This window comes from Stegostoma tigrinum, chromosome 28, assembly GCF_030684315.1.
Source record: "Stegostoma tigrinum isolate sSteTig4 chromosome 28, sSteTig4.hap1, whole genome shotgun sequence".
NCBI classification, from domain to species: domain Eukaryota; kingdom Metazoa; phylum Chordata; class Chondrichthyes; order Orectolobiformes; family Stegostomatidae; genus Stegostoma; species Stegostoma tigrinum.
This window is the reverse complement of record NC_081381.1, coordinates 12322817-12349200: the sequence shown is the minus strand read 5'-3', so window position 1 is coordinate 12349200 and position 26384 is coordinate 12322817. Positions and strand designations below refer to the sequence as shown.

Genomic DNA, 26384 nt, shown 5'->3' with positions numbered 1-26384 from the left:
TAATGGGCTGCACTCTATCCTGCACTAATCTTTTACTATCAACATATTTGAAAATCATTTTACTATTTATTTTAGTGCAGCCTGCCATCCTTTCTTCATGCTTCCTCTTAGCCTTCCTTATTCCAGCCTAAGCCTCTTTCCTGCATTAGAGATACCTTTCTATCTTTTTTATTGCTATTATTATTCAGATATGCATCGTATGTCTCCTTTTTCTTCCTTATTTTGCCGTCAATATTCTTAATCATCTATTTTTGGATACTCCAGATTTATTTAGATCATAGAATCCTGCAGTGTGGAAACAGGCCCTTCGGTCCAACCAGTCCACACCAAACCTCAGAACATCCCACACAGACCCTCCACGCTATAACCCACCTAATCGACAAACCCCTGAACACTATGGGCAATTTAGCGTGGCCAATCCACCTAGCCTGCACATCTTTGGACTGTGGGAGGAAACCGGAGCACCCGGAGGAAACCCACGCAGACACGGGGAGAATGTGCAAGCTCCACACAGACAGTCACCCGAGGCTGGAATCGAACCCGGGTTCCTGGGAGGCAGCAGTGCTAACTATTGGATCACCTTGCCACCCTATTTCCCATGGGTATGTACCTACATTGCACACTATTCATCTCTCCTTTGAAATTCTCCCTTTTTCCATGCAGTTTTATTGACCAAAATGTGATTCCAATCAATGTGCTCCATTTTAACTTTTATCCTAAAATCTGCCCTTTTGTATTTTGGATTTAAGTCATTGAATGATTTTTATCCTTTTCCAACTTTATATTGAACCTCGTTATGTTCTGATCACCATTTCCAAATCTTACCCACTCTAACATTCTCCTCTCGGCCTGCTTCTTTTCTTCGGACCAGATCCAGCATAGTTTCTTCCCTGCTAGGACTAGAAATGTACTCTTGAAAGTTCTCTTGCACACATTGCAGGTATTTCACCCCTTTCTTGCCCCACACTCTTCCTTTCTCCCTTCTACCCTAGGGTAATTGAAATAATCAATTATCACAACCCTACTTACCCTGAAGATTTCCACAATCTGCCTACAAAAGCTCTCTTCTTCTTCCTCCCCACTATTTGGAGGTCTATAATAAATATGCCAGGTCACCGCTCCCTTCCTGTTTCTCACCCCCGACCATAAAGATTTAATTCAGGAATTGCAGCTCGTTCAAAGGCAATTATTCTATCTTTGACCAAGACTGCTACACTTTCTCCCTTTTTACCCACCTTGTTTCTATTAAAACCCTGTCCTGTTCTGGCTTCAGCCATGTTTCAGTCAGTACTACTGTATTATTCCTCCATTGCTGCTTCCAGTTCCCCAGTTTTGTTTACTTTGTTCGAGAAATGTTTAAATGTCAACACACTACAGTTCACTTAAGGGTTTAGGGCCGACTTATGTTTTAAGCGTTAGGTTTTAAAACATAAAGAATTAGTGTCAGCTTAAAAGGGAAAGGTGCAGTTTGAAAGCATTGAACTTATAATGAAGCCAAATGCCAGATCATGGAAGTTACAACTGATGCTGAAATCACATTTTATCTGAGGCCCACCAATGTGGTTGACTTTCATTGGTCTAGACATGCGTCCCTTAATATTTTCCCAGACGATGGGAGGAAAGGAGTTGTTTGGTTTTATTGTTAAGTCTACTGATGACTCACTGTGGGAGGGAGACAGTATCTTAGCCGTCTTCCTGGCAGTGGACACATAAGGTCATCTGGCCAGCCAACTTTAAATAAGAGACAGTGGTACAGATTCAAGATCTGGAACTGGAAGCTAAAATAAAGTGCAGCTTGAACAGCCAGAAATAGCTTGCAAGAAAAAAAACAAGTGGCAAAAACAATAAAGTAGTGCATGAAAAGGGCAGGAAACATGTTTCCCATTTTTACAGGATAAGAGGTGAGATTGAATTAAATGGGTAGAATTTGCTTTGACAGTTATTCTATATGTACACTTGCCATCTGTGAAATAAGGCAGTTTATTGATTATATTCGATGTTGTCTTGCCATGTCCTTCACCTCCCTTTGAAAAGATTGCAGAAACAATGCAAGGACTTGCAAATGGAGCAATATTCAGTCCAGGCCATAAGATAATCATTGTTGGACCGCTAGGTTACAACATCACAGTTAGCTTTTGGGGCTTTACAGTACACCCCTATGCATAAGATACACAGGCTGGAAGAGCAGTGGCCACAAATATGCCACTGATTACAAAGCCTGTTGAACAGTCTCAGGGTCCCCTGCAACTAATCCTGCTCATCAACTAATTCACTTCCCACAGCTCTGTCATTCAATCAGGGAGCACATTGTGGCAAGGTACCCAGCTCTCTGATGAAGGGTCTAGGCCCGAAACATCAGCTTTTGTGCTCCTGAGATGCTGCTTGGCCTGCTGTGTTCATCCAGCTACACACTTTGTTATCTTGGATTCTCCAGCATCTGCAGTTCCCGTTATTTCTGATACAAAGGTAACCCAGACTTGCCTAAATTTTCAGGCAGAAAGTGAGACTGTCGTATTTAAATGAGACACTTCAGTTAATATCACTGAATTCCTGATGAGTCCAAAATGATATCAGCTAGTCAGATAGATGCTTCATCACAAACCAGCTCAAAGTCAAAATCTCCAAAATTGACAGTGCTGAACTTCATTCACAACCCACACTGGTGCAAAGTTGTTGAAAGGTTAAAAACACATGATTTTTCTGAAATTTTGTAATATTGCTGCACCTGATTTCAGGAACACATGAAGCAGATACTCAGTGTGAGGAATGCCCTGCTGGAATGTATTCAGATAAGCCTTCAACTACAAAAAAATGCAAGCCATTTACTGAGTGAGTACATCAAAAGTAATCCAGAATAAAATTTATCCCAGTTCATTCTTGTGTAGTTGAATGGCATTTTGAATTTTTTATAAGTGAATTTGATGTGAGTTATATTTCAGGATTTTTAAAATTTAGTTGAATCAATCTTTCATACTGTTGAAAAAACTTCTGATATCCTTTGTAGTCACGTGTATTCAGTGCAAAATACAGTGAAAAGTGTGTACTGTCGCTGTGCATAAGTGCCATTCACATTAACTTAGAATAAAGTAGTAGTAAAAGGATAATTAAACAGAGTCCAAACTTTCCTTCTCCACTGCTACACCATGCTGCCGGCAGAGTCCTGCTCCAGGTTTCTCAGCTACAACGTGCCACTCAGAATGTCCCTCTCTGGGTTTCCCAACCCACGCCTTGCAACCAAGAATGTCCCGCTCCGTGCTTCCCAGTCCACGCCATGCCGCCAAGAGTGTTCCTTTGCCCATCCATTGTTCCTGGGACATGACCCCTCCGTCGCCACCTCAGGCTGCCTTCTGCCTGCTCCCACCCACCTCGGGCTGCCTGTTCCTGCTCGCCTTGGGCTACCTTCTGTCTGCTCCCACTCACGCTGCTGGCTAACACTCGCTCCAGGGCAACTTCACCACATGCTGCTGTGGGGCTCTTCCCCGCGCTGCTCCTGGGCTCACTGCTCACTATTTTCCAGGGCACGAGGGCTCACTGCTCTGGACTTTCTGCCGGGTCCAGTGCTGAGGGGAGAGAAGGACAAAGAATAGATGGAGCAGAGGAGCTCCCATCAGAGTGTCATACTCTGCTGCCATCTTGCCTGAACTAGAGTATTAATGAGAGTAGAGCGGTGGACATGATCTATATGGACTTCAGTAAGGCATTCAACAAGGTTTTTCATGGTAGACTGGTTAGCAAGGTTAGATCACACGGAGGATAGGGAGAACTAGATACGTGGATACAGAACTGGCTTGAAGATAGAAGACAGAGGGTGGGGGTGGAGGGTTATTTCTCAGTCTGGAGGCCTTTGACCAGCGGAGTGCCACAGGGATCAGTGATGTCTCCACTGCTTTTCGACATTTATATAAATGATTTGGATGTGAACATAGGAGGTATGGTTAGTCAGTTTGCAGATGACACCAAAACTGGAGGTGTAGTGGAAGGCGAAGAAGGCTACCTTAGAGTACAACGGGATCTTGATCAGATGGGCCAATGGACCGTGCAGTGGCAGATGAATTTTAATGTAAACAAATGTGAAGTGCTGCATTTTGGAAAGGAAAATCAGCGCAGGTCTTATACACTTAATGGTAAGGTCCTGGGGAGTATTGCTGAACAAAGAAGCCTCGGAGTGCGGGTTCATAGTTCCTTGAAGGTGGAATCCCTGATGGAGAGGTTCATGAAGAAAGTAGAGCTGGATGAACACAGCAGGCCAAGCAGCATCAGAGGAGCAGGAAGGCTGATGTTTCAGGCCTAGACCCTGAAACGTCAGCCTTCCTGCTCCTCTGATGCTGCTTGGCCTGGTGTGTTCATCCAGTTCCACACCTTGTTATCTCAGATTCTCCAGCATCTGCAGTTCCTACTATTCATGAAGAAAGTGTTTGGTATGCTTGCCTTTACTGGTCAGCACATTGAGTATGGGAGTTGGGAGGTCACGGTGCCGTTGTATAGGACATTGGTTAGGCCGCTATTGAGTACAGCATGCAATTCTGGTCTCCCTGCTATAGCAAGGATGTTGTAAAACTTGAAAGGGTTCAGAAAAGATTAACAAGATATTGCCAGGGTTAAAGGATTTGAGCTATAGGAAGAGGCTGAATAGGCTGGGACTATTTTCCTTGGATTGTCAGAGGTTGATGGCTGACCTTATAGAGTTTGTAGAATCATGAGGGGCATGAATGGGATAAATAGACAAGGTCTTTTCCCTGGGATGGAGGAATCCAAAATTAGACAGCATAGATCTGAGGTGAGAGGAGCAAGATTTAAAAGGAACCTAAGGGGCAACGTCTTCAAGCAGAGGGTGGTGCGTGTATGGAATGAAGTGGTGGAGGGTGCTACAATTACAAAATTTAAAAGGCATAAGGATAGGCACATGAATAGGAAGGGTTTTGAGGGATATGGGCCAAATGCTGGCAAATGGGACTAGATTTTTTCAAGGATATCTGTTTGCCATGGACAAGTTGGACTGAACGGTCTGTTTCCATGTTGTGACCTCAAAATTTTAAATTTCTTGTTTCATTTTCTCCCTTTCCATCTGCTGAAGAACACTGGATTTCAGGGTTTTTGTTTGGATAAACTGGAAAAGATTGACATAATTTTAGCAAGCTGATCTTTGGTTATATCTTCCTTAATGTATTGTTGCTGAATAAAACTCAATATTCCGGAAGATGTGAGCAAAATAGTACATGAATACTTGTTTTACTTGTCTTGTACTCCCAAGTGTACAGGCAAATTACCTAGACCCTCACCTTCTGATCCCCTCCAAAACAATTCAAATTTGTTGATTTTTACATCAACCTTCCAAAAATTTCTAAGCCTGATCCAGAAAACAAAATCTTGTTCATTAATTTATATAGCCGATGGACACTGGGTGTAGCCATAGTTCAGGACCTGACAATTTCATGTCACACTGCAGTATGTACTATTTTATATTTTAACATATGTTGAGGCTGATCATGCATTTCACACAAAGGCACAAGTTGATCAAATTTTGGAATGTGGATTGGTAAAACAAATCCTTGAATCTCAAGTAAGGAAAACAGAGCATCATTCAGTCATTGTAAATCATTGGCATCAGCCAAAGTTGTATTCTTGAGTATACTTTCAAGTTATCAGCTATTTTGAAGCTACTTATCAAGTTAGCTTACTAGTTAAGCATGCGCGATTCTTTTTATTTTGTACGAAGTATGTGTGCAGTTGATACGTAGAAAAGGGACCATACAGTTTATCAATGTACGCCGATACCTCAAACACTTCCGCCAACTCCAGTTAGACCCCACTACCCAGAATATCTTCCACTGCCCACTCCTCTCTGCTCTCCACAATCTCTCTGCCACTCCTTGGTTGGCGCCACACTCCCCACCAAACCCCAAACCTCCCCACCCCCGTACGTTCCCCTATAGCCATAAAACGTGCAACATCTGCCCACATACCACCTTCTTCACCTCCATCCAGGGTTCTAAACAGTCCTTCAAGGGAGACAAGTTTCACCCGCATCTCCTCCAACCTAGTCTACAGCATCCAGCGCTCACCATGTGGTTTTCTTTACACCGGTGGGACCAAACATAGACTAGATGACCATTTTACTGACGATCTTTGCATGGCCCGAAATGGCCAGCCTAACCTCCCGGTCACCGCCCATTTCAACTCCACCCAACCCCCCTCCCCCTCCAACATGTTCATTGTCAGCTTCCTCCAGTGTCACAGTGAATCAGTTCGCAAATTTGAGGAACAACATCTTATCTTCCACTTGGGGACCCTACCGCCTGGAGGACTTAACAATCTCTACATTGATACCTGTTGGATATAATTAGTATTTATCATTGCACTGTTAACCTGGATCTCTCCAACAGAGATGTGTGCAAAGATCTTTAGAAAGTTTTGCCAATTAGCTCTTGAAGTAGAGCAGGAGGGTAACAAGCAATCCTCAGATAAAATGTGCATCATAACTTTGGTTATAAGATCCAAGAGAACGTTTACGATATAATCTAGTTGTCAAACAAAAAGAAGGTAAAATTGTTTGAGGTAATTTCCATGGGATTGGATTGTTGCATCCCCAGGAGTGCAGCAGAGACAGATTTCTGTCCTTTTTAATACCTGATTCTGATCTCATGTTAAATCCTGGAGATGAGATATTTGAAATAATTGGGGAAAGTGACCTCTAACAGAGTCAAGTCCCGTTTTATTTTATCTGCCACAGATATGCCATAGATTCATTTTTCAAAACAGGTCATTGCACAGGAAGGAGCCATGTGCACTCTTCCTTCTAACTCAGAGGGCAGGCCATCTGAAGTCCTTATTGATTCAGCATAGGTCAAGAACTAAACCAGCATACTTAAACTTTGTATGGTTAATCCATGTATTTTAGGGCTATACCAACTAATAATGCTTTTAACCATACTGTCTTTGAAGCAAGAATGAAAATTACATTCATACTTGTGGCTGAAGATCCCCTTTTCAAAAAGATTAATAATCCTGAAACCCTGCACTATTTACCAATTATAAACATTTTTAGCTCATACAGATCAAAGCCAGAAATGACAGTATTCACCATAACGGACTGGAGAATATAAATTCCAAGCAGATGAGAACATCAGTTCATTGGAGGCTTCACTGATGATGTCACCGAGCATGGTGACGAAATGTCTGAACAAAACAAGTCAGCTCAGCGAACAAGTCAACAGCCTCATCCACAACTTGAGCTACAGATCTTTGCCAATACTTTAAACCAATTATAACCCTCTCTAATACTCGTAATATTTAAAAGTTTCAAGAAGATTTGCAGCTCAGGTTGTGGATGAGGTTGTAGACACGCTGGTGGGTCTGGTTGCAAATGTTTTGTCACCCTGCTAATAACATTGTCAGTATGCTTCAGTGAAGTGTCAGTGTTCTGTCCTGCATGTTATTTATATGCCTCAGTTTGCAGGCCTGGTTGGTATTACTTCTGGCTCTGTTTCTCAGTGGTTTGTACACAGGTCTAATTCAAAGTTGGCTTTCTGGTTGGAATACCAGACCTCCAAGAATTCCCTGGCCTGTCTTTGTTTGGCTTGTGCAATTCTGGATGTGTTGTCCCAGTCAAATTTATATCCCTTGTTGCCACTGTGTAGTGAGACAAGTGAGAATTAGTCGTGCCTCTGAGTGGCTAGTTGGTGTTCATGTCTCCGTAATGTCAGTTTTCTTCCAGTATGGCCTATGTAGTTTTTCTCACAGTCCTTGCAAGGTGTTTTGTATATTACCCCAGTTTTGCTGGTTTTGGTTACGGGATCCTTTGCGTTCATCAGTAGCTGTCTTAGGGCTGTTGTTGGTTTGTGGGCTGCTCTGAAACGTCAGGATCTGTGTAGTCTTGTGGTTGTCTCTGAAATGCCCTTGATGTACTGTAGAGTGACTAGTGAGTCTGGCCGTGTTGTGTCTTCCTGTTGTGGTCTGTCTTGGAGGTAATGGCAGATTGTGCTTTTTGGGTATCCGTTGCTTTTGAAGATTCCATGTAAGACCATAAGACATAGGAGCAGAAATTAGGCCATTCAGCCAATCGGGTCTCGTCCACCATTCAATTGTGGCTGATAAGTTTCTCAGCCCTGTTCTCCCGCTTTCTCCCTGTAACCTTTGATCCTCTTGACAATCAAGAACCTATCTATCTCCATCTTAAATATACTCTGCGACCTTCTGTGGCCTTGTGTGGCAGTGAATTCCATAGATTCATCACTCTCTGACTGAAGAAGTTTCTGGCTCATTTAAATAGTGTTTAACAAGCCACAACACATTGCAGCAACCAGGAAATCCACAAAGCAGAAGAGGAGCACCTATATGGAGTCCTCAAAAGGAATAGATACCCGAAAAGCACAATCTGCCGTTATCTCCAAGATAGACCACAACAGAAAGACACAACACGATCAGACTCACTGATCACCCTACTGTACATCAAGGACATTTCAGTGATGACCACAAGACGACTCAGACCCCTACATCAAAACATTCATAATTGCACAATCCAAACAGAGACATGCCAGGCAATTCTTGGAGGTCTGGTATTCCAACCGGAACTCCATCAACAAATACATTGAATCAGACCCTATGTGCACACCCACTGAGAAACAGAACCGGAAGTAATACCAACTTCCCCGACAAACCGAGGTACATAAATAACGAGTGGGACAGAACACCAATGCTTCACTGGAGGTGCACTGATGATGTTATCTAGCAGGGTGACTTAATATTTGCAACCAGACCCATCTGCTTGGCAAGCATGTCTACAACCTCACACTCATGATACGAAAGTGCTGCAAGTAAAATATGTTTAATAATGCTGTGAAGCAAACAGATATTTACATAAGAACAAGAGTGAGCTATTTAGCCCCTCAAGCCTGTTAGAATCAAAGCATGATCCTAGTGAAAAGGAGACCATTTGACCCATTATGTCCACACAGGCCTTCTTCAAGAGCAGCTGAACTAATCCCATTTTCTCACCATTACCTTGTAGCCCTGCAAAATGTTTTCACTTTAGACACTCTTCCAATTCCTTCAGGAATATCAACCACATCTCTGCCCATATAAAATCTTTACATCCTTCTTAAATTGCACATTGTACACAATACACCAGGTTGAGACCAAACCAATATTTTAGAAAAGTTCATCTTGACTTCCTTGCTTTTATACTCTGTACTTCCGAATATAAAGCCCAGGATCCTTTGTGCCTTAGTATGTTTTTTTTCGCTTCCATCTATACCGCTTATAATGCACCCATCTTTGAGTCATCAGAGTTTTGGATTTGTGACTGTATTTACAAACAACTTGTATGAACTGTTGAGACCCTGACATAGATCTTTGCGGGACAGCACTAGCCTTAATGCTGCCAATTACTGTGCTCGCCCATTATATGCTGTTCTTCCACGCAAGCAGTCTTCATGCTGACCATTCCCTCTACACTAAACACTTGCCTGAAATAATTATTTAACATATCTGCTATCTCCTTATACTAACTGACAGTATTACTTATAGATACCAGTGAGATGGAAATGCTTGCTTTTCACTGAGGAATCTATTTGTTTTTAGCAGATTCTTGAAAAGAACAAAGCATAGAGAAAACAGTGGCAGTGCAAAGGAATATGAGGAGCAGTGGGAAAGCGTGGCATGGATCATGAGGAGAGCAGAGCAAAACACAGGGAGAGCAATAGGGGAAGAGGAGAAAAGCAGGAGCATATGTTAGCATAATATGGTGAGAGGTTGAACATAAGGTGAACAGAGTACTGAGAAAGTGAGAATCAGATTGGGACATGGGTAAGCAGAAACATTGAGATCAGGAACCTAAAGACAGCAGGAGTATGATGGGTGCACAGGATGAAAGGAACAAGATATGTGAAGAGCAGATATGTCTTGCCACTCACTTGCTTCCAATGGATCTTCACACCTGGGTGGTGATCTCTGACATCCCCCTATAAGGCTAGCCCTTGTGTCACAGGATTCTTGAAAGTTTTTATATAGTCCATTAAGCCTAGTTCATGAACTACTGTAATCCAGGGTATTGAATTCATATTCTGATATGTTGATGATGATATCTCAAAGAAGGATCAATTAATTAGTGTAAGAAATATAAATTTAACTTTGAATGCTTATGTTAATAATTGTCCTGCATTCTTTTCTCAGTTGTCATTTATTAGGTATGGTTGCAACTGTGGGAGGAACAAAAGCAAATGATAGAAAGTGCATGTATCCCGAGGCTATTGTTTTACCTTTTGTAGTATTTGCAATAATCTGCATTGCGGGAATTATATTCTGGAGGGGAGACTGGTTGAGATGCAGAAGGATTGGCAGGCCTCAAATTCCAGGTTTGTGAGATAGACAAGTTTATTTATTTCATTTTACTTATTTTTTCCTATTTGTTTATTTCATTTTTTTACTTATATCCAGAGAAGCCAGCTGAGTTATCCGTACATAAAATCCGTTAATTCAACTGCTCCAAACCTCAGTCTGTAATTACCCTCACTTAATCCATCATTACATGAGACAATCTCAGATTTTAGATTTGTGTGTAAAATTAGGCTTGTAAATTTTTTTTGTCAAACTATGCAATTCTTGTTCAAAAATTGCATAGACCTCTACCAGTGTGAATATCAATACATTTCCCAGATAGTGCAGATGGGAACCTAGACATTCAGCTGGACACTTTCTCACACCAGGTAGTTTTTTAGAAAAAAGTTCAAGAAATGCAGGAGTTGTTGGCTTGCCCCAACCCTACTTGCCTTGGAGAAAGTGATAGTGAGCTGCCAGTCCTACGCTCCAGTTCTCAGAGTAGGAACACCAACAGTGCTGTTGGGAAGGCAGTTTCAGGATTTTGACCCAGTGACACTAAGGGAACGGCAATCTAGTTTCAAGTCATTCTTATTAATTGCTTGCTTGCATGTGTAAATAGATTTTTTACACTATAGATGCAGGAGTTGATTATTTTGATATTTTATTAATAGCTTATCAATTTTCCTATATCATTTTGGTGAGGTTGTGGTCCCCCATTCTGTTGTGTTTAATGCTTGATTCGTGCATTTGGCTTGACAGTCAGTAGTAGCAAGTGACAGGGAGAACATCTGTTCTCACCCAAAGTCCATGAAATTGCAAAAGATAGTTCACAGCAGTCAGAATAGGAACAGACCTTCCCTTTCTCCAATTCGGGCAAATGGTCTGTTTGATTTATCTATTCACTGCGGACTTTTCTGTGCCATTATCTGCATTCAACTGTTTGCCTTCAACTAAAACTTATGTTGTGTGATTTACCCCAGGCCGAGGTAAGGGTCACACTCAGGGTTACAAGACACGACCATTAGTGGAACCAGCGAATTTTCAGTGGTGATGGTGGAAGAGCAAAAACCTCGAGGGAATACAACTGCTTCCAGGCAGACGATCTTTTGGGAAGAGGACTTGTGCTTCTTTTAAGCACACATGGGGAAGGTAATGGGAAACCACCTCATGTATTCTTTTCCCTCGAAATATTGCTAATCTTATCAGAGACTGAACAGAGAAGTGCAGAATTGCGGGGTGTGAAGGAATGAGTAGAGGACCTGCAGTTGGGTTAACCAACATAACTATAAAACCATGATAATAAAATGTGAGGCTGGGTGAACACAGCAGGCCCAGCAGCATCTCTGGAGCACAAAAGCTGACGTTTCGGGCCTAGCTCTGATGAAGGGTCTAGGCCCGAAACGTCAGCTTTTGTGCTCCTGAGATGCTGCTTGGCCTGCTGTGTTCATCCAGCTCCACACTTTGTTATCTTGGATTCTCCAGCATCTGCAGTTCCCATTATCACTAACTATAAAACCATTGCCTTTTAATCCACAGTCTTTTCATTGATGACGCCAAAAGCATGAGAACAGAATTAAGATCTGTTGTGCCATTAGCATCTCCAACGCAATTGGAGATGCCATAATGGAAGTTGTCAACTTCCCTGTGCAGGAAGTACAACTGCACATACCACAGAGGAGCCAGATGGTTCTGAGGCTGTCTCTACCCCCTTGCAATTACTAATTGTCAAGCCAAATGCACAAATGAAGCCTTAAATACAATAGAATGAGGATCCTGGGGATACACACTTCACTGCCAGTTGCTTCCAGAGCATAACATCCTGAGGAGCCCTGAGTACACTATAAGCTTCTGAACTCCTAACTTGATGTGATGGCCAAAAGCCATATTTGAAGCACTACATATATTCAACATATTTTCTAATCATTGAAAAAAGAAGGTTTTGGGGTGAGTACATGGATTTGGCAGTGAGCATTGCTTCATCCTTACAGGGAAGGTAGAGGGCCAGGTGACCTTTCCACATTCAGGCAATAATTGACATGAAGGCAACTGTGGCAAAACCTCTTGGTCTGCAGGATGACAGGGAGATGTAGAAGAGCCTCTGTTGAGGGCAAGCTCTGCATAATCCCCAGTCCCAACTTGGGAGCTGACATATGAACATATGAAATAGGAGCAGAGTAGGCCATTTGACCCCATGAGCCTGTTCTGTCATTCATTAAGATCATGGCCAACCCATTTGGATTTTGAATTCCACATTCCTATCCATCCCAATGACACTTGATTCCCCTGTCTAGCAACAAATTATCCACCTCTATTTTAAAAATATTCAATAACCCATCTGCACTGCCTTCTGAGACAGAGGGTTCTAAAGTCGCAAAACCCTCAGAGATAAAAAAAACACTCTTCCGTATCAAATGAATGTCCTGATTTTAAAGTAGTACCCCCTATTTCTGTACTGACCTCCAGGAGGAAACATGCTTTCCCATCCACCTTGTCAAGGCTATTCAGAATCTGATACAGTTCAATCAAGTCACTTTTCATGCTTCAAAACTATATAAATAAAACTATCGAAACAAACGATTGAACCTATCCTCATAAGACAACCCATTCATTCCAGTTATCAATTTAATAAAAGTTCCTCTAATCCAGCTCCAATATATTTGGAGATCAAAAACTACATAGTATTCAAGACGTGTTCTCACCATTGGCCTGTAAACTAAAATGTAATATCCTTGCTTTTATATTCACTTCCTCTTGTAATAAGGGATATCATCTCATCAGCATTCTTGATTACATGCTATACATGTATACTAAGTTTTGGTGACTCAGGCTCTAGCGCGCCTAAGTCCCTCTGCACTTTCTCATTCTGCAGTCATGCTCTCCTAATAACGCCCTCCTTTTGTATTCGTCCTGCTCAAGTGAACAACTTAATGTTTTCCAACATTGTACTTCACCTGTCAGATTTTTGCTCACTCACTCACTCAACTGAATATTTGCCTCCAGCTTCCTTATGTCTCCTTCACAAATTTCCTACCTATTTTTGTGTCGTCTGCTACTTTAGTTACCTTGCCTTTGCTCCACTCATCTAAGTCATTGATATTAATTGTTAAAGGTTGAGGGCCCAGAACAGACTCCTGCAGGATTCCAGTGGTCACGTCCTGCCAATCAAAAAACGATCCATTTATGCATCCTCTGTGTTTTCCATTAGTCATCAAATCTTCTGTCCATGCTAATACGTTACATCGTGGGTTTTTATTTTCAACTATAACCTTTAATGTAGCACTTTAGATTAGATTCCCTACAGTGTGGAAACAGGCCCTTTGGCCCAACAAGTCCACACTGCCCCTTGGAGCATCCTATCCCCCTATAACCTTCACACCCCTGAACACTACGGGCAATTTAGCATGGCCAATCCACCTAACCTGCACATCCTTGGACTGTGGGAGGAAACTGGAGCACCCGGAGGAAACCCGCGCAGACACGGAGAGAATGTGCAAACTCTGCAGACAGTCGCCCGAGGCTGGAATCAAACCCGGGTCCCTGGTGCTGTGAGGCCGCAGTGCTAACCACTGAGCCACCGTGCCGACCCTTTATTAAATTCCTTCTGGAAATCTTAAGTATAGTGCATCCACAAGTTTCCTTTTTTCCATAGTATATGTTACTCCTTAAAAGAGCTCCAATAAATTGGTTAAATATAATTGACGAAACAATGCTGACACCTTCTGATTACTTAAGAGTTTTTCTAAGTACACAGCTATAATCTCTTTAATGATTGATTTGAATACCTTTCACAAACAAATGTGAAGCTGTGTTCTGCTTCCCTTCTCAAATAGGGGAGTTACGTTTGCCACTTTCCAACCTAGTTGAACCTTAGGGAAATTTGGAAAATTAAACCAAGGCACTTATGACCTCACTATCCCCTCCTTTTAGGATAAAGTCAGGTTAGATCTGGAATGTGTCAGCTTGTAGCTTAACCTTTTCCCTGTCTAACTTTCCCTGATTCTAAACAATGACAGACAACTTTCTGGAAGGCCAGCCAAAAATGCTCAGCATCTTGTTGAGCATGCCCATCAACATTTTGCTGTATGCCTCCCTGATAAGGTCCTCATCTGAATCTCCTGTTGCAGAACTCATCTCTACCAAAATGGTACACAGACCATCCTTTCCTCCTGCAGCAATTGACCACCGGCAAATTCCAACTCTAAACTTCCTTCTCAGGTATGTGCAATGGCAGTGAGCTAGTGGTTGCAAATAACAGATCAAGTGATGCAACCTCATCAGTGATAAGCTGTTGCTCTCTATCTTCTTCCTTACGCCAGACAGGTGGCAGTCTTTGAGAGTTTAGCAGCAGAAAATCAGAAAGGCAGTTAGGGATATGGTACTGGAGATGGGGTGCCTGATGACACTATATTAGCTTGTTCATCGTGCCAGAGAGCAAGATGAGGGTGTGCTGGGAGTTGAGAAGGAGCATAAGGCAGGAACATATTATCATCCCAAATGCTGTCAGCTACAGCAAATGCTATGGGATCTGTCATAACCAGCTCTGCACAGCAGAGAACCGTCTCCTCTATACGGTTTTAGGAAATTCAGGGAACCGTAGCTTCTTCTAGTTGAGTATATATGTCTACTTAGTCCATATTATTATAACTAATATATATTCTTTTTATTAATTTTATCAGATCATAGCCAGGAAGAAATAGAAAAACAAACAAAGGTGCGTTATGTTTTCCTACATATATATATAAAATATAGCTTTTCATGCAAACATTAGAAGTTACAATGTTCAGTTCATAGTGTTCACTCTCAGGTGGTCCTCAGATCAGGGCTGATATTAAAGTATCAGAGTCCTGACTCTAAATAGATTAAATATGTCAAAAATGTTTGAAATCATGTGCAGCAAGAAAAGAGATGTTTGTTGTTGACTGTAAACTTGATCTAAAAGCAAAAGCTTTCCTAAGGAAGGAGATAGTCCCAGGCCATGGTGACAGAGGAGGAAATTGAGTCACAAGAAGGTTTGAAAGTTGATAAGAACGAGGCATTGTTTAGGCTGTTGGTATTTAAAGTTGATAGGCACTGGGACAGGATGAGATACATTCAAGGATATTTAAGGAAATGACTGGAAATTGCAGAGGCACTGGCAATAATCTTTCAATCTTTCCTAGCATCAGTGCGTAACAGGACAAAGGTTGTGAGGATAAACGAACCATATAGACTAGTCTGTTCAACAGCAGAAATGGAGAAACACCTTGAAACAATTATTCAGGATGGAATTAATAGCCACATGGATAGACATGGATTAATTACAAACAGCCAACACAAATTTGTCGTGGAAAATTGTGTTTAATTGACTTGCACTTTTTGTAGAGATAACTGAAAAAGTTCATGAGCTCATGGTGTTATGTAGCATACTTAGATTTTCAAAAGGCATTTAATACAGTGCCACACAACAGAATTGTGAGCAAAGTTATTAGATATGAAATAAATGGGACAAGCAAGGTGGATACAGTTGGCTGAGGTATAGTTCATAGAAACTAATGGCTAATAAATTCTTTTTGATCTGATTGATTGATTGATTTGGTTTATTATCACATGTACCTAGTGACAGTGAAAAGCTTTGTTTACAAGCAGTACAGGCAGATCATCGTAAGCAAGGACATATAAGATCATAGGATAAAAAAAATTTGGACAGGTTACACCGCATAGGATTTTCACTAGGCAAGATCATCATTAACAAGATCAGTATTATTTGAAGTTACAGAGTTCTTCAACCTGCTAGTTTGTATGTTTAAGCTTCTGTATCTTCTGCCTGATGGAAGAGGTTGTAGGAGTGTATTACCAGGCTGGGATGGGTCTTTGATGATGTTGGCAAGCCTTTCTGCCTCAACAAACCATTTAAATGGAGTCCATAAATGGAAGGTTGGCTCCCATGATGGTCTGGGTTATGCATACAACCTTCTGTAGTTTCTTATGCTCTTAGATAGAGGAGTTGCGATACCAGGCTGGATTGCATGTGGACAGTATGGTTTCTATGGTGCATCTGTAAAAGTTGGTGAGAGACCTTATGGATATTCCAAACTTGCTGACCCTCCAGAGGAAGAAGAGGCATTGTGCCTTCTTGACTGCCACATGTACATGGGAGGTCCAGGACAGGTTGTGGGTTATCGTCACTCCAAGGAGCTTAACAGTCTCAACCCTCTTGACCTGCTCTTTGTTAACGTAGATGGGGACATGTTCTCCTCCTTTCTTCCTGAAGTCAATGATCAGTTCTTTAGTTTAGTTGACATTGAGAGCGAGGTTGTTATTTTCGCACCATGTTACCAAGCCCTCTGTCTCCTTCCTGTATTCTGACTTATTATTATTTGATATCTGACCTACCATGGTGGTGTTATCAGCAAACTTGTAGATGGTGTTCTTTCAGAAATTGAGAGCACAGCCGTGGGTTTACAGGGAGTACAGCAGGGAGACTGAGAACGCATCTTTGGGGGTTCCCAGTGTTGAGTGTTATTGTGACGGAGGTGCAGTTGTCTATCTTCACTGCGGTCTGTGGTCAGATAGCTGAGGATCCACTTGCAGAGGGTGGAGCTGAGACCTAGGTCTTTAAGTTTTGAGATCAGTCTGGAGGTGATAATGATGTTGAAGGTGGAGCTGTAGTCGATGAGAAGGAATCTGACGTAGGTGTCTGTGTTGCCCAGCTGTTCTAGGGATGAGTACAGAGCTAGGGATATGGCATCTGCTGTGCACCTGTTAGATTGGGAGGCAAATTGTAGGGAATTGAGGCAGTCTGGGAAGACTAGAGTTAATGTGGGCCATGACCATCCTCTTGAAGCAGTTCATAATTATGGAGTTCAGAGCCACTGGGCAGTAATCATTAAGGCACATTGCATGTGCATTCTATGGTACCAGGATGATGGTGGCCTTCTTGAAGCAGGTGGGGGGCTTCAGCTTGTCGGAGGGAGAGATTGAAGATGTCAGTGAATACCTCTGCCAGCTGGTCTGCACAGGATCTGAGTGCTCAGCCACCCTGGGGTCTTTGTCCAAACCTGTGCTTTCCTAGGGTTCACTCCCAGGAAGACTGGGCTGACGTCTGCAGTGGTGACACTGGGCACGGATACATCCGGTGCTTTCGGGGTAGGTGACACTATGCCATTGACATTCTGCTCACACTGAGCATAGAAAACATTGAATGCACCAGAAAGCATTGTACGCTATCTTGCCCTGCTTCATTTTGTATTCATTATGTTGTTCAGGCCTTGCTGCAGGCAGTAGGAGTCTCTATGTTTGGTTTGGGCCTCTAACTTGGTCCAGCACTGTCTCTTGGCATCGCTGATGGCTTTGCGGAGGTCATATCTAAATTTCCTGTGTAGGTCCGGGCCTGTATAGATCTGGAGAAAAGTTTATAGTCGGATCAGTTTGGGACCTTTGCTTTCTATGATATATAGTAATGATTTAGATTTTGATGTTAAAATGACAGTTTCCAAGTTTGCAGATAATTCAAACTTGGAAGTATTATAGATTGTGTGGACCGTTTGAAACTACAAAAGAACATTGACAAGTTGATAGAGTCGGCAGATGCATTCAATGCAAAGAGTGAAGTGCTACATTTTGGTAGAAAGAACATGGAGGTGCAGTATAAAGTAAAAAGTACTACCCTATAGGATATGCAGGAGTAGAGGCACCTGGTTGTATATGTGCGTAGGTACCTATAGGTGGGAGGACGGGGAAAGTAAGCATACATACCTTTGGCTTTATCAATGGGGACATAGAACATAGCAGCAAGGAGTTTATACTGAACTTGTATAAGACAGTGGTTATACTTCAACTGGAGTATTGAGTAATTGTAGGACTATAGGAACAATGTGAATGCATTGGAGAGCGTGCATTAGAGATTTCCAAGACTAGTTCTAGAGATAAGAAAATTCAGTTATGAAGGTAAATTTGAGAAATTTGAACTGTTTTCTTTGGAAAGGAGGTGCTGAGGGGAGATTTGAAAGAAGTTTTCAAAATCTTAAAATGGTTGGATAGAGTAGATGGAGAAAAACTATTCCCTCTCATAAAGGGTTTGAGAATGAGAGGCATAGTTGTAAGGCAATTTACAAACAAAGCAAATGTCATGACAGAAAAATCTTTTTCAGACAGTGAGTCAGTAGAGTTTGGAATGCACTGCTGGAAAGTGCTATGGAGAAATGCTCCATTCTGTCATTCTAGGGGGCATGAGATGGTTATTTAAATAGAAACAATATGCACGAGTATGGGAAAAGAGTAGAAGAATGGCACTAAGTCATGATGCTCATTCACTGAGCTGGTGCAGACGTGATGGGCTGAATGCCTTCTGTAATAATTCTGTTATTCTCAGGTAGTCTAGAGGAGTGAGTGATATGATATGAGTCACAGAAGGGGATATACATGTTGAATTGTATAAAATACTCCTCTAGATGCATTTGAATGTTAACAATAATTACTTGTTTGATTTGTACCTTTAGAATTATCCTCTGCTAAGCAGATATCCTTAAGGAAGGAATTTTATTCTGCTGCTGTATTTTGTGATGGCAGTGTTAGATACACTTGAGAGATTTTTTTGTCATCAGAAGACTTTAATTTTCTTAGTGATTTTCTCAACCTGAATATCTTAATGTTACAGTCAACTATGTAGTTTTTTTGTCGCTGTTGTAAGTAAATATATTCTACTGTGTAGGAATGATTTTGCAGATGAATGGTTTCAGTGAATAGGGTGCCCATAGTACGATAGCACTTTATAAGCTCCATAAAGGCTTTACCTCACCAGCCTCTGCAAATAAGAACAAGCTGCATCCTGCAAAATGTGGCATTGTATGGCTTTTATTAAGTCATGACTGCATAGAAGGAAGCTCTTAAAAGCAATCCAGCCAGTCCCATTCCCTTGCTTGATCCATATGGCTCTGCAAGCTAATTTTTCTCAAGAGTTCATTCTATTTTTTTAAAAGAATTGATTTTCTCTGGTTTCACAACCCTCATAGGCAGCGATTCCATGTCGTTGTCATTCATTGCACAAAAATGTTCTTCCTCACAAGCCCCTGTGTTTTTTGCCAATAACCTTAAATTTTCCACCTTAATTGTAGTGCCCTATGATAATAGGAACCTTATTTCTTTGTCCACTTTCCCTAAGTCTGTTATAATCTTCTACATCACCCCCTTAAAATTATTTTTCCAAGGAGAACAATCCTAAGTTCTCCAACTTAATCTTGGAGTAAATACTTTCTGCACCCACCCAAGGGCCCTCACATCCTTCTTGTGATGACCAGAACCACAAGTATGACTCTTGTTGTGGCCTAAATATAAATATAGATATAAATATAAACATAAACATTCAACATAACTTATCAACTTTTGTACACCACACCTCTGTTTTGAATGTCCAAAAACCCATAAACTTTGGTAACTGCTCTCTTGGGAGGTACTGCTACCTTCAGAGCTCCATGCACATGAACTCTCAGGGTCCCATGTCTCTGCACATACTTTAGAAATGTGCCACTAAATCTACATTACTTCTCCTTATACGTTCTGCCAGCCGATCAGTATCCTGTTCAGTTTATTGGTGACATCCTTATTGTTTACCACGCATCCAAATATCCAAATTAATAATATATATCAAGAAAAGCAGTGGTCCCAGTGCTGACCCTCAGGGAACACCACTATCTACATCCTCCAGTCTGAAAAATAAACATTTACCACAACTCATTGTTTGTTTGTCCTGAATTCAGTTTTTCTTTAAATCAAAACTGACACTAACCTTTCTATTCCATGAACCTCAATTATGTTAACCATCTTTTTTCATGGTAATTATTATAAATTATTTCTATGTACAGCCACTGGAAAACAGACATGAACTTCATTCAGTAAGTGAAGAAAATATTCAGATGATCAGTGAAGACCGTTCTGCACAAGCTGGTATTCACAGCACAGAAGAACTGGAAAAGAAAAGAGAAAGAGAACTGGAAGGAGAAAGAGAACTGGAAGGAGAAAGAGAACTGGAAAGGGAAAGAGAACTGGAAAGGGAAAGAGAACTGGAAAGAGAAAGAGAACTGGAAAGAGAAAGAGAACAGGAAAAAGAAAGTGAACAGGAAAAAGAAAGAGAACTGGAAAGGGAAAGAGAACTGGAAGGGGAAAGAGAACTGGAAGGGGAAAGAGAACTGGAAAGAGAAAGAGAACTGGAAAGAGAAAGAGAACAAGAACGGGAAAGAGAAAGAGAAAAACCAGAAAGCAAAAAAGAGGAACGGGAAAGGGCAAGGGAAAAGAGACAAGCATTAAGATACAAAGGTGAGAATGGCAAATTTCCTGGGTGCTGGAATCCCATTGTTTCACAAGCTAATTAATAAGCAGTTGATCTGTAATTGGGCAGCGGCTGGGAATATGCAAGCCCAAAGCTACCTGTTTTCCTGTCTCTTAACTCAGGTAAAGAAATGTGCTTGTCCATAATTTCATGATCAGTGCTTCTTTTTGATGCTTAGCTAATATGGATATCTTAAATTTGAGTGAAAAACAGCCAATTAGAGAAATATAGAGTACTTCAATTCCTTTTTCAGTAACATACTGGCCAGAAAGGGCAGTAATGGTGTTTCACATGGCAAGTTATATTAATAGGACCTTTATCTCACAACTCACTTCACATTTACTTTCAATCTGCAAATTGTTGGGATGTGAGAGTGATAATAGTGCAGTGATGTCAATGTCACATGTCACTTCTCATGAATGTCTTGCCTGAAGGCTGCCAAAAGGATACATGAAATAGGGGCAAGAATAGATCATATGGCCTATCAAGATTTGTCCACTATCCAATACAATCTTAGCTGATCTTGGGCTTCAGCTCCATTTAACTGCCCACTATGCTGCACGTGGTACTAAAAAAGACTGGAGACAGATGTCATACCTCAGTTAAGGTGTAACACAGAGATGTGAGTAATCTGTAAATGTAAGCCCACTTCAGAAAAAAACAAAAATCCTTCTCACAAAATAGAAAAATGATTTATGAACATGTCTTTTCACAGAAAATACTGCAAGGTGAGCAGTAGTAACAGATTGAAGATTTTTGGGGTTCGAGGCCTTTGGGACTAATGTTCCTTTAGGACGAGGGGAGGAGGGATGGGTGGTTGCTGGGCACTATAAGAATGGGAGGGCTTCTTACAGGATTAGAATGGTAATGTGGAGGGAAGTGGAGGGTAAATGACACGACAACATCCATGTACATTATCGGATGTCAGAAAAATTAGCGTGGGCTGTCCAATGCAGGCAAGGTAAGCATTCTCAAATTCTCACTCCATAACCAGAAGCATAAAGTTACAGCTCGGAAAGAGGCCATTCAGTGTGCACAGCAGCTAAATAAACTGGCTACCCATTCTAATTTCAGCTTCTATTCTTGCAGGTTCCACTTCTTCAGGTGCAGATCCAGATTCCTTTTAAATGTTTTGAGAGTTTCCACCTTGACCACCAAACTGGGCAGTGAACTCTTGATGTCTGCCACCCTCTGAGTAAAAATAGTTTTCTTCATATCCTGTCTAATCCTTCTACCTATCATCTTACATCTGTGCCCCCTAGTAACTGACCTGTCCACTTGGACAAAAAGGTCTTCCACGGTCACTCAATCCAAGCCCTTCATTGTTTTGTAAATCCCAAGTATATCACCCCTCAGCCTCCACTGTTGTTAAGAAAAAATCCTAGCAAGTCTTTTCACATAGCTGCAATTTTCAAACCCTGGCAACATTCTTCTAAATCTCGCCTGTACTTCCTCAAGGGCAAATATGGTCTTCCTGTAATGTGGTGACCAGCGCTGTACACAAAACTCCAGCTTTGGCCAAACCAGTGTCTTATATAGTTCAAGCATTATGTCCTTGCTTTTATATTCAGTAACTTGCCTAACGAAGGAAAATATTATCTATGCCTTCTTTACCACCTTATCTATGTGGCATGTTAGCTTCAGGGACCCTTGGACATGCATTCCAGGGTATCTCACATTCTGTACCCGTCTCAATATCCTCCTGTTTACTGTGTATTCCCTTGCTTTGTTTGTCTTCCCAAATACACTTCTCTGAATTGAATTGCATTTTCCACTTTTCTGCCCATTCTGTCAACTCGTTGATATCTTCCTACAGTAAACAGCCATCTTCACTATCGACTACCCAGCTAATTTTTGTGTTGTGTTGTGTTGTCTCCACATTCACAGTCAAGTTTCCCACATTTAAATCTAAATAATTAATTAATATTCCACAAACAGCAAAGAATCCAAAACTGAGTGCTGTGGAAAACCATTGGAAACTGCTTTCCATTCTCAAAAACATTCATTGACCATTACCCTTTGTTTCCTGTCATTGAATGAACTTTGGATCCAACATGCCACATTTTTCAGTGTCCTTTTTGCTTTAATTTTTAATTACAGCCTGCCATTTCAGACCGTGTCAAATGTCAAAATCCACTGCGCGACCTTCATCTATCCTCCCCATTATTCTCCCAAAAAAATCAAATAAGACATGACCTTCCCTTAAAATGATGCTGATTCTCCCTGATTAATCATGCCTCTCCATGTAACAATGAATCCTGTCTCACAATATTGATTCTGGTAATTTACCCACTACCAAGGTCAAACTGACTAGCCTATAATTATTTGGTCTTCAACATTTACTGACCTCCAATCCTCTGATACCTCGTCTGTATCCAACTTTTCTCTGATGGACCTCCATGGTCCATGTGTTACAGTGACTTGCGAAGCCACATGTCAATACTGGGGAAAATACCTGCGCATTATTCGGTGTGTCTAGACCTTGGAGTGAAACAGCTAAGACGGAATATTGCCTTCATCTACTGAGGATTGGAAAATAATCCTCAGGGCAACTGCCATTTTCTCTCTGTCTTCCTTTGACAGCCTAATTTACAAATTATCTGACCCTGTTGATGTATCCACCTTGAAGAAGATCAGCCCTACAGAACGTCCCTTCTCATTATGCTTGTTTTATGTAATATTTCACACCCCTCCCTTTTAACCAGAATTTCTGCATAATCCCATTCTTCTGTGAAGACGGAGACAAAATAAAAACTCTGCTCACATCTTTTATAGCCACTCACAAGTTAGCATTTCCATCTTATCTACGTGTTACATTATCTTCAGGGACCTGTAGGTGCATATTCCAAGATCTCATACTTCCTCTGAATACCCTCCAGTTTATTGTGTATTCTTTTGTTTTCTTTTTCTTCCTCAAACCTAAGGCCCAAACTTTTCCTTAGTTATTCTTTTGCATCAGATGTACTGATAAAACATTTTTGGACTTTGTTTAACTTTCTGACCGAGATTTTCTCATAACCGCTCAGTGCTTTCTTAATTTTCTTTTTCACTTCACCTTTCTGCGCACCTTTAAGCTTCCTAAAGTTTACACTTTTTGAGATTGTCTTGAACTCTATTTTTCTGCTTTATCTTACTCTGTCTGCTTGTGGAGAATCAAGCAACTCGATTTGGCAGTACCACCCATTCTTTGTATGGACATGTCCCCATACAGTACGTCTAGAATCTCACTTTTGAATGCCTCCCACTGATTTGCCACTGTTGTTCCTTCAAGGAGTTATAACTGATTCTCTTGCCAGATCATCTTGCAGTTTGTAAAGTTTGCTTTCTTCCAGTTTATAACTTTTACTCCTCTTGGATCTTTGTCTATTTCCATTATGATGCTAAATCTAACCACAATATGATAACTAAAATGGTCACCCATTGCAACTTCATCCACCTACCCAGCTCCATTTTCAATGATTCAGTAAGGAACTGCGCCTCCTTACAATGGCTCACTGTATGCTGACTATTCTTTTGAATGCAGTTTAGTTTTGTTCTTTCACACCGTCTCCAAGTTGATCTTTGGAGGTTGAAGTCCCCTAAGCAATATTGCCCTGTTGTTTCTATACTCAGAAATTTCCCTACACATCTGCTCCTCTAACTCCCTTCCATTATTTGTGGGTCTAAAGTGCACACCTAGCAGTGTAGCTGTCCCTTTTTTTGTTTCTGAGCTCAACAACTATAGTCTAAATTGATGCTTCATTTAGTATATCATCCTTCTCACAGCTGTGCTGTTGGCATTGGGGGCAGTCCAGAGAAGCACCACAAAGTTGTTCCTGGGTATGGAGGGATTTTCTCATTAGGAGAGGCTATTTATTGGTGAGGTTGAAATGTATTGCCCTCTCCAGTATTCAAAATGGAATACTGATTAACAAGCATTGTAGGCTCAGGGACTTGTGCACTGCATGGATCTCTTAGATTAACTGGTGGTCACCCGTTCCCCCTCTGCCTGCAGAAGAATGCAGTTTACCACCTTTTCCAAGCCAATTAAAGATGGACAGTAAATGCTGGCCTAGTCAAAAATGGCCACATTCCATGAGTGAATTTCAAAAAGTGATTCCCTGTACCATTGCAACCTCACAAGGTGTTACTTGTTTTACTAAGGGATTATTATGTTCAACATATAAGTAATTAAGTCCTAAAGTCTGGAGCCATGGAAGGCAGTCTTTCAAAAGTGCTGATTCTTGCAGCTTTATTTCTGTAGAAACTAGGAGATAATGTCAACACTAATCAATCCATTCGGTATTCTGTTTGTTTTCTGCACACTCGCTAAGTGGTACACAAGTGTGCAAGAATGAGCATCAATGGATGAGGGTATCCCCTTTCTTCCTGAAGGTGCTTTTATCTCACACTGAATCCTGTAACAGCAGGGTTTTTAATGATTCAGTGAATGTGGCCTGTGCAAAGTTTAGAGCTTTACTGGTGCAGTGAGGGGTGTCATCCTCCTACCTCCTCATCAAGAACCATCCCAGGATGAAACTTAGAGGGAGGACATTGTGGATTTGTAAAACATATACACTACATAAAATGGTTAATACTTAATATTAATAATATTTAAAATCCTAATTGTGTGTGCATGGTAAAAACAAAGATGCTTGCGTAGTACTTGGGGGCTTTATTATTATCATGCTGTGCATTGAACGTGATAGTAACTATTCAGTAATGGCAAATTAATGGGTTTTACCATTGCCATTTTATTCTCTCTTCCAACTGATCCAGATGAACCTGCGCAAGCGGGACCTTCCACAGAAATCCCTGAGACATCACTGGAACAAATGAGGAGGAAAAATATGGCTGAGAGAAGGAGGAGGAGGCAAGCTGCTCTCAAGTTGAAAGAGGAGCCAACTATTGAAGAGGCCTGAGCATTGCAGTGTCCATGCTGCATTTCAAAACTGTTCTGGGGAAAGAGAGATCACTTGACCACAACAAACTTTCCCAAACCTTCTTCCGAGGACCAAACCCTCCCTTCTAACTCCTGGCCCCTCTGGCTCTGTGTGACCTATGCATTTCCTTCCTCGAGCTAAAGGGCACGCTGCTAAGAAACTCATAGTCTGTATCTGAACTACTTGGTGTAGAGACTCCCTTCCTATCATCACTGTGGGTGCACATAAGCCTTATGGACTGCAGCTGGTCAAGAAGATAGTTCATCACCACCTCATCATAAGCAAATAGGGATGGGCAAAAATGCTTATACCCAATGAATGAGTACATTAAAAAAGGACTCTTCTAAGAAATGAGGGAAATGTATACTGATTCCTTGTAAGATGGACAAGATGCAGCACCTGGCTTAAGAATAGCTGTGTGGAGGACCATGGAATCCAAGAACAAGAAACAGGACGAGTGAAGAGCATTGCAGGTATCTGCGACCTGCTGGTACATTGACCACAACATGATGCTTCTCAAATATTTAAGGAGCCAAAAACTGGACAACCTTTTCTAGCTTGTTAATTGTCAGCCAAAGTACAATGGAACTGTAACTGATGTCTATCTCTCCTTCACTGCAGCACCAAATGCTGTGGGGCGATCCAGGGCCATGATGGACATGTTGATTGATAGAAAGGCATCAGTTCAGAAGGGCACAATGTTACACTTCCAGGTTTTAGTGCCAAACACACAAGCCTTTTTGTTAGGAGATGGATGCTTGCAGTGACTCTCCGATGATGTAGCTAGCAGCAACAGGGATTATTGCCTGGAATCTAACTCCCTGATCCAAATGCAAAGGCTG

The 26384-nt window shown here is 41.4% G+C and overlaps 1 protein-coding gene across 1 annotated transcript; it reads left to right on the top strand.

The window, feature by feature from the left end:
* Positions 1–583: 583 nt before the first annotated feature.
* LOC132206023 (putative uncharacterized protein DDB_G0271982) lies at positions 584–26384 on the top strand. Its single transcript, XM_059638028.1, has 5 exons — positions 584–602; positions 2736–2829; positions 14994–15028; positions 20157–20607; positions 25379–26384. Exons 2-5 carry the CDS (start codon positions 2742–2744, stop codon positions 25519–25521), a joined length of 717 nt encoding a protein of 238 aa, XP_059494011.1. The 5' UTR covers positions 584–602; positions 2736–2741; the 3' UTR covers positions 25522–26384.